We start from the raw sequence: 9,679 nt of genomic DNA on the forward strand, positions 1-9,679 counted from the left end.
CTACGGTGCCTTTGGCAGCACAAAGATTAGGGCCATCTCATTTTTTATTGAACTGGAGAAACAGCACCCACTCGCTCACAGATTGTTCAATGGATATTGGGATTCTTAATGAATGGGACATTTATTTTCGTGCCAGCTCAACTACCAATACTGACAAGATTAGCATACATTTTGGCAACTGCACTAACACAAGGTGTTAGTAAAATGGGCCTTTTATCTTCAAATCTAATTTACTTTAGCTATACTCATTAAAAATGTCTTTTGCATGAAAGGGATTTCTGTAAAAGATATTCTATCAACAGCAAGGCCTACAGAAAAGTGCCTCATTACTGGTATCAACTATTCTGACACTAGGAAATTAGAAGCCCTCTTTTTTAAAATGAAAAACATCTACTGTGCCATGAGTTTGAGATAATACCCGATTGTTTTGTCATGGATATGATTAACCAAATTGTTGCATGGCTGGTAGCTTTTTTTTTTACCTGCTGCCAATTGCATAGTTTTGAGTTAAAAACCCCCCAAATAATCCAATCTTTCACCCGTTATCCTCTTCTGTGGGACTACCTACATGAAGACTACTCATGGGGTGGATTATCACACCTTACTGACACTGACAAGCACCTGCCACCACAAATAGCCCATTAAAGTCAATGGGACTATTTAAGAAGCAAAGGCTTATCTTTCCTTCACCACCCATAGTTGCACTAGTTTAAGTGAAGGTATGATTGCAAACTGATTTACTTAAACCAGGTGCATACGACTGTGTGGACACTCTTATTTCATGTAAACCAGGCTCATTTTGGTTTATCTTAAATTGATTAAGAAAAGGTTTAAGATAAACTAAAATAAGCCATTCTTAAACCAACAAGTTCAATTCAATCTGTGCAAGTCCACATGTAGACAAGGCCCGAGTAAGAATCACGCAGTCTGGTGCCCTGTGTGTAAGGATTGTAGGATCAGGCCCATGATTTTACGTTTTAGTTTTTTGTTATTAAAAGATTGGGCCTTGTTCCTGCTCCCATTTAAGTCAATAGTATAATTGTCATTGACTTCACTGGAAATTAGACCAGGCTTCTAATTTGAATAATACAGAAGCAATGCAGAAAATACTATTTTCCTTTTGCTTAACTTGCCACTAGACTGAATAAATGTCGTATGGAGAACTAAACTTTTCCATCAAAGCATCAAAATGTATAATAAAGAACCCAGTTCAAAGGAATTAGTCATATTTCTTCTGAGATAATACTCAGTCTTTTTCATGACATATGAATTTTCATGGATACATACCATTTTCATATATTAATATTAAAAGAAACAAAACAAGGTGATAAACCATAAGCGTTTGGCAGGTAGAATTATTTTTTTCATGGAACACAGCCATCAAACTGCTTCCAAACAAAAAATGTTCTGAGAGTATATTATAGAAATGTTAATACCAAGAACTAGTTGAAATAATCCTCTGAAAATAAATTCATTTTGCTAATAAGGTGGTTTGGGAAAATAAAGGCCAGATTCTGATACTCTCACTCATGATAATAGCACCTTACTCAGCAAATAGCCTGCAGATTTCAATGAGTTTACAGTGGAGTAAGGTACTAGCCAAAGTGGGTGAATGTATCAAAATCTATATATAGTTGCACTGCATACCTTTAAAAAACAAGAACCTGATACTGAACCATTTAAGTCAATTTGAGCCTTGGCATTGATTCCAATGGGTGCAGGATAAGGTACCTAAGAACAGTTTTGGAGTGTATTAATTTTTGGAAGTATTATGCTTTTTAATAATGTGCTATGAATTAAATTAAAAATAAACAAAAGAGTAAATACCTAGGTAATGATGAAAAATTGCTTGTAAACAGGGTGATACTCTGCTTTATCATTAAAATGTTAGCACAGAGAGAAAAAGTAATTATGAAAATATATAGCTTTAATTTGCAGACATATAAACACTTTTGGTACAGTACAGACATATGATGCCAGAAATCAAAATGATTAGTTTTAAGCATAACACTTATTTACCTTGTTTACACAGATAAATTTGATGTAACCATCATACAACAGATAGTTCCCAGCTCTTACAATTAAGTGAAAATGATGCATCACTGATAAACCTGCTGCTTTGTTGCAGAGGATGCAGCAAAGAATAAATTATCAAGAAAATATGCCACCAGTCTTACAAATACGATTTTGGAATTGATCCAAAAAACAAAACCAATGAAAAGGAGCCTGGAATGGTAGCCAAAAAAGGCAGAAATCAGATCTTTCACATGAAATACCAACCCAGAGAGGAGCAATAGTCAGTGTAAACTAACTGAAGTTCTAGAATTGCTAATAATGTGAAGTGTTTTTTGTTTTCATCTGACAGATTAGCGTCAGAAGTATCACATACACATATCTGTTACACAACCAAAGTGATGGAATACGACTGACAGATTGCTGGAAGAATAAAAATATCAACACTTTTGGGACAACGAAGGATTTAGGCATTCCCTTTCTTCCTTGCATCTGGCCATATTTATTGAGATGGACATGTATGTGTGTGTATGTGTGTACATTTGTTGTAAGAAATAGTAAATACATTTTTTCCCTAATAACGGCAAGTAAACTGTCGGAGCAAGGATCGATTGTGTGAAGATATTAAGTCCGTAATAAGTGAAAGGTGAAGATGTTACAGCAGTTCAAATTCTGATTACATGACAATATTTTGCATCTTTGCTCAACAGGAATTGCACTTCTTGTTAATGCCTTCTCTATCATACTGTCTAAGCATTACTCATGAGGTAAAAATTCTGTTTGTTTTACTAGTGCATGTTTCCTCCTCTTTTTATCATGCATCCAGTGGAATACACATTTCTTTTGTGTAAATATATGAATATCCAGATATGTTTTATATTAAAATCCATAAATATACTTTGCATTAATCTCATGGACGGTACCTCAAACAGTTCCCTGCACAGGAGCATCTGATGCCCTCTTGTGGTTAAAATGACTTTTTAAACTTAAGTTTAATGCATCATTGTCTTACCTTCCTCTCTCTGTATATTCACTGATATGATGGGTTTATGATAGCTGCAAATGATGTTCATGTTTTTATAGACTCCTTGCTAGCGATTAGTACGAAGATTTCATTAAAAAAGCTGTAATCTGAATTTGACTTTAAAAAACCTGTAAACACCTATTTACAATTATAATATTATTAAGTTATAAATTAGTGGTCCTTCATTGTAACTGCTGTCAACATACCCAATCTGGGCATTGTTCAAGGTTTGTTAGATAGCAGTTTGGTTTATCCACATGGAAACATTAAATATTAGAAATCTCCATTGGTTTCTTCTCCAACATATGAAGGTCAATTCTTCCATTTAGTGGGATTTGTACTTCCAAATTTTCATCTGCTCTGTGATGCTTTTTCCCTTTCCGTAAACAGATGTAAATGCCCATCCCAGTTACTAAAGTGATTGACCCCAAGCTTATTATTGACAGGGCTACTAAGGTAGGCACGCAAGATGGTGACTCCATTTTTTTATGCGTAGGCTCTATAGATATTTGTGGCTCTTTTTCCTCTATATTAATGTCAGGCTCCTTTCTTAACAAACTTTCAATATAGCTCTCATTGCTCACTGTGTCGTTGACAAAAAGGTTCACCATGACTGTGGAATGGAGGGGCTCTGGATAGCCATGATCGCTAACTTTTACCAGTAGCCGGTAGAGACCATAGTCATTCTGCATCAGTGACTCTTCCAAGGTGATATTACCAGTTTTAGGGTCAATCCTAAATGATTCAGGTCGTGGACCTCTTCTACCTATGATGCTGTAAGCTATGACAGCATTCATGCCAGTGTCTTTATCTACAGCATAGACTTCTGTGATGGGAGAGCCAGGAAGAGTAGAAGGAAGTACCAACAAATAAGACGTATTAGACTGAGGAAACAAGACCAGTGGGGGGTTGTCATTAATGTCCAGAAGAAGGATAGTTATTTTAGCAGTAGAAGACAGGGCAGGGTCACCTCCATCAACAGCTTCAACCCACAAGACATAGGAACTTTGCTGCTCCCTGTCGAGGGAGACCTTAGCTCTCAAAACTCCTTTGCCAGTGTCTATCACAAAAATATCACTTCCATTTACAACTGAAAGGGCTACCCATCCATTTTGCCCTGCATCAGCATCTGTAACACTGATAACTCCAATTTCCCCAAAACCAGGAAAGTTTTCTGGTACAAAAAAACTGAAATCCTTATTGATAAATCTGGGACTATTGTCATTTTTATCCAACACTGTGATGGTGACAGTCACTATCGATTCTCTGGGAGGCAATCCAGAATCTATTGCTTTAACAGAATATCTGTATTTCTCTTTTTCTTCTCTGTCCAGCTGAGTGGAAACTGTAAGAACACCTGTAGTTTTATCTAAAGAAAAATATGAAGGGGCATCAGGCCCTAGAAAATAGGAGACTTTCCCTCTCTCTCCACTGTCAGCATCCGTTGCATGCAATTTGGTCAAAAAAGCATTGGGAGCATTATTTTCTTCAATAGATAATTCTATTAATTGTTGAGGGAAAACTGGTGAGTTGTCGTTATCATCCAGAACCTGCACTTTAATTATCTTGTTTACATGAAATCCCTCTGAGTTCCATGCAACCACTGATATTTCATAGAGCTGCTGTACCTCGTAGTCTAAAGGCCTTGTAGTCTCTAATAAATATTCATTGTTGTATGGTTTGTATGGTGACAGTTTGAATGGCCCATTGCCATCCAAAAAGCAATCCACTTTATATTTTTCATCTGGGTCTTTTATGGTAAAAAATGCTATCGGTGTGTTAACAGGCTCCAATTCTTTCAAGTAAACCACACCTTCCACTTCATTAGCTATAAAACGAGGGACCACTTCAGGGGGTCTCAACATGACTTTGATGATGGACACCAGCACAGTGATCACAGCAGGGATACAACCAGGACCATTGGCCAATATAGTCAATCTATGGAGCCGGGGAGCATCACCATCGATTTTACTGGAGAGCTTGATCGCTCCTGTACTTTCGTCCAGGTGGAATAAGTCTCTTGATGGCTGGGGGACTTTTTGACTGTAAGAGTAAGAAATTTGGGCATTGGATCCCAGGTCCATGTCAACTGCGTGGATGGTGGCCACGTGTGTCCCTGCACTGGAATTCCCATAGACGGTGACATTGAGTTGGGAGTCGCTGAACTGGGGGCAGTTGTCGTTGATGTCACTGATGCCAATGGTGAGGGTGGCACTGCCCAGCAACGGTGGGGTCCCCCCATCCTCTGCGATGATGAGGGTGACATACTCCTCTCTGGCCTCCCTGTCCAGGGCCCCCATAACAATCAAGTAGGGGGTCCTCTCCCCGCTCTCATTCTCCTCCACATCCAGGGTGAAGACCCCATAGTCATCCTGCAGGCGATAGGTCTGGACCGCATTGGTACCCAGGTCAGGGTCGAGGGCCGGGTGCTCTATGGCCAGGCGGGTGTCGATGGGGGCATTCTCAGGCACCCAGAGGCGCATGTTGGGCACGGGGAAGTGTGGCGCATTGTCATTGACATCACGGATGGCAATCTTCACCTTCACGAGGCGGAAGTGCTCCTGAGGCAGCACCAGCACGTCCAGCAGCAGCAGGCAGGGCTCTGAGGATGGCGACAGCAGAGAGGCAGGTGAGCCGACGCCAGTCTCCAGGCACAGCGCCTCACGGTCGATCTGCAGGGCTGAGGTGTGCAGCTCCCCCGAACGGTTGTCCAGGCTCACGTACTGGCCGCCCAACCCCTGAGAGGCCAGGCTGAAGGAGAGCACAGGCTCCCTGCGACGGGTTGGCGGCCCCTCTGCAGCCACTCCATGTAGCCGCAGGTCCTGTGCCAGGCTCCCGATGAGCACCCCGGCCGGCAGCCCCTCGTTGAGGCTGTAGAAGAGCTCGGTGGCGCGGCTGTAACTGGCGAAGCAGTTGAAAGGGCCGATGAAGAGCAGGAAAAGGAACAAATGCTAGGGAGAGAAAGGCACAGGGGATTAGAGAGGGACTGTCCCTGGCATATGCCCAGCCAGCCCACCCTGCCCACAAGCTGCACCACAAATACAAAACCGCCTACCCACAAATACACCACTATGTGAACCACAAATACACCACCATCTGTAGCCCAAATACACCCCAACTGCACCCTAACTACATCACCATCTGCACCACAAGTACACCAGCTAAAAACCAGTTACCTGCCCATCTATGATCCAAATATACCACCAACTACGCACAAATACATGACCTTCAGCACCACAAATACACCACTACTACCCCCCAAATACACCATCATCTGCACCACCACCCACACTCCAAATACACACCCATCTATGCCCCAAACACACCACATCACACCATACTTTGGACCCCAAATGCCCCATCTGCTGAACCATCACCTGCACCCCAAATACACCACCACCTACACCCCAAATACACCATCTGTGCCCACAATACATCACCATCTGAACCCCATATCATTTATACCACAAATACACCACACTTTGCACCCCAAATACACCACCACCACCTGCATTCCAAAACCACCAGTCTAGACCCCAAATATATCATAATCCTACTCAAAATATACCATTTTCACCACCATCTTTCACTCATATTCACCACTATGTGCATTCCAAATACCCAAACGTTTGCCCCCTAATTACACCACCAAACACATGAGCTCCTGACCTCAAATACACCCAAGCCATCTGCAATATCTGTTCCTCACACGAACCCATATAACAATGTGCACCAAATACACCCTCTGCATCAGATACATCACCATAAGCATCTGTTATGCCACCCTCTGCACCCGAAAACGGACACGTGCACCACTTCCCACCCCCCCAAAAAAAGAAACCGCCTGCAACAAATACACCACACACTGTGCACCAAATGCATTATCCACTTCACATAGTCTACACTGCCGCGTCCATCAAACAGGTCATGCACACCAACTATCGTAAGCAAATAGACCATGTCACAAATGTGCCTATTCCCTTCCGATGGTCCTGTTGCACAACTCCCAATGCAACCCGGTGTACAGCAAACAGATTATGCAGGGACCCTGTAGCGAAGTTTACCATCAGCACCAAAACCACCTCACAGAGAGGGGCAAAAGGGCTCCCCGTTCATGTTGCCCACAGCTCGGTGTTCAAGTTTCAATTCCCGTTTAACAGGTAACTCCTGATCCTCACCGGCCCCCTTCTCCCTCCGCAGGACTCACACGAAACGCCAACAGAAGCGCCTGAAAAGAGTATGCAAAAGGACTGGCCCTTTCTGATTGCCAAGCCGGTCTGGAAACGGGTTCGCTTAACTTCGCCTCCAGCCTCGGGGAGTTCTTCTCCCCTCCATTTAAAGCCATTCTCCGTTCAGTGTCATGAACGGTTCTCTAACCTAAACAAAGACACCCCCCCGGCTTTGATTGCTGTTGGTAGAGGTGCTACAGCCAACAGGACCCATTGATCGCTCCCGGTGAAGTTTAGATCCAGCTAGAGCATTTGCTTCTTCTTCTTCTTTCCTTTTTTTTTTTTTAACCCAACCGCTTCTGCTGGGCACGAGCTCACAACTTGCAGGGCTGCCCCCGCACACCTCCCCTACCTGCAGGTTTCTGGGGCTGGTGGCGCGCCCCGCGCCGCGGAGGTGCCCCATCTCCGGCTGCCGGTGCCTGCTCCTCGGGAGCCAGCTTGTTCCTCGGGCTTGCGAGCGCCTGCCCGTCCCTTGGCAGTTCATTCCCACTGAAGCTGCAGTCATTTCGCTCCTGGTGGGAAGGCAGCAGAAGACACGCCCCTCGCTCTTCATGCAAATCGCTGGGAGAACTTCAGCCAATAGTCGCAGGCGCATCCATTAACAAAAGGCTCGGGTGGGGGAGAGAGGCGGCGCGCGAGGGAAGCAGAGACGCGGCGGCTGGCATCCCATCCTCCGGGCTGCTGCGGCGAGGTCCAGGAGGAGCCCCGCCCGGCGCGCAGCAGGCGCGCGGAGCCCCGCGGCGTGGAACGCACCAGCCCGCCGCTGGGTTTAGCAGCGTCCTCGCGCGGAGCTCTGCCCGCTGAGCTCCCCCTCCCCAGCTGCAAACCCGTCCAGAGGGCCCCGCGGTCAACAGGCGCCAGCCCCGGTGCGTTCCGCGGGGACAGCGCAGACTGTGCCCTCGGGCTCGGGGCCGCCTTTCAGGGGACGCTCTCTTTGCAGACTGGAGTTTGGGGGCGGTCAGGAGGCGGAGGGATGCAGCGAGTGCCGCTGACCTCCCGGGCACATGGCACTGCGTGTCACCCGCCCCAAAGCGCTGCCCAGAAATGCGGGACAAACGGCCGCGATCCGGATTGAAGCTAGTAGGCAGGCTGGGTTGTAGCGCTAACCATCCCAATCTAAATTCATCCAGCCGCGGCAGGATATGCAGTTATATTTTCAGCCTGAGCTCCCAAGGGGGGAGAGGGGGGAGTCCTGTAAAATCGGGGTAATCCGCGTTTTGCCTTCTAGCTTTGCAACCTTGTTTCCTTTTAGTTAAAGAATAATCAGTTGGATGTGAATCAATAGGCTCATTGGAACAATCCAATTTCTATCATGCCAGGTCTCTGATAATGTTCCCAATACAGTTTGATGTTTCCCTGTACTGCTCCCAACTCCTCTTTCTGTTTCGCGGCAGATACTCTGGGCCTGATTTTAACGTTTTTATACCATCCTTTTCAATTAGACGGTTGTTGACCTCCTGGAACCAGTCATCTAGCTGCTCCTAGGGACCACACTTCACCATGTTAAGAGTTAACTTGGCCAGAAAGGTTCTACTCGGAGGAGTTTGTCGCCAGGGTGCCGCCTCCGCTGGGTGAAGGTCCACCCCACATTTGGTTAAATCAAGCCAGGGCTGAATACTCCTGGATTCCTCTCTAAAACCTCACAGAGCAGCAGCTACTAATAATGCTTTCTACACCCGGCAGCTGGCTAGCAGCCTTTGTCCCACCCTGACAAAAAAATTACCTGATGTCATTGGGTATGTCGAGACTGTCAGATTAAAAAACCTACAGCGCCAAGTGTTAGAGCCCAGATCAACTGACTCGGGCTCACCTTGCTTCGGTTGTGGGGCTGAGAATTGCAATGTAGACGTTCAGACTCAGGCTGGAGTCTGAACTCTGAGACCCTTTCCCTCACAGGGTTTCAGAACCCAATGTTTACACTGCAATTTTATAGCCCCACACCCCAAACCCCTCAAGTCTGAGTCAGCTGACTGGGGCCAGCCACAGCTGTGCCGCAGGTCTTTTATCATAGTGTAGACAGTATCCATTAATACATGCTTTGGTCATTTCCCAGCTGGACTACAGCAGTGCAGTGTATCTAGTCATGCAGCCATCAGGCTTTAAAAACCTCCAACCTGTACAGGATGTAATGATACTTTTCCTTATCAAAACAGACTACTGAAAGTACAGCATATCTGCCATCTGCTCTTTCCATTGGCTCTCCATAGAATGTCAAGTTAAATTCAAGATCTCTCTGCCTTTATTTTTGAGGTGCTGAATGGTTTGGGCCCCCCAGATACCTGAAAGATTCTCTACTGACTATGGCTGACAGCTACATTTCTCAGGTACAATGGAGCTGTCACCACAAGAATAAAAGTTAGATTGTGTAGCAGACAGAGCTGTCTTGGTGGCAGCCCAGGTCTGTGGAACGCAC

General features: G+C 45.0%; 1 protein-coding gene across 1 annotated transcript; it reads right to left on the reverse strand.

The window, feature by feature from the left end:
* Nucleotides 1–1,908: 1,908 nt before the first annotated feature.
* On the reverse strand, nucleotides 1,909–8,185 carry PCDH20 (protocadherin 20). The gene is made up of 2 exons (XM_037895021.2): nucleotides 7,619–8,185; nucleotides 1,909–5,988 (listed from the first exon to the last, which is right to left on the reverse strand). The coding sequence occupies exons 1-2, from the start codon at nucleotides 7,859–7,861 to the stop codon at nucleotides 3,304–3,306; spliced, it is 2,928 nt and encodes a 975-aa protein (XP_037750949.2). The 5' UTR covers nucleotides 7,862–8,185; the 3' UTR covers nucleotides 1,909–3,303.
* Nucleotides 8,186–9,679: the final 1,494 nt, after the last annotated feature.

Source organism: Chelonia mydas, chromosome 1 (assembly GCF_015237465.2).
Source record: "Chelonia mydas isolate rCheMyd1 chromosome 1, rCheMyd1.pri.v2, whole genome shotgun sequence".
Taxonomy (NCBI): domain Eukaryota; kingdom Metazoa; phylum Chordata; order Testudines; family Cheloniidae; genus Chelonia; species Chelonia mydas.

Bases quoted from the DNA above. Each gene is read 5' to 3' on its own strand.
- PCDH20 (XM_037895021.2), bottom strand. From the start codon at position 7,861: ATGCGCCTGCGACTATTGGCTGAAGTTCTCCCAGCGATTTGCATGAAG. The intron at 5,989-7,618 runs GTAGGGGAGGTG...TTCTCTCCCTAG, and splicing joins CCAGCCCCAGAAACCTGCAG to CATTTGTTCCTTTTCCTGCT.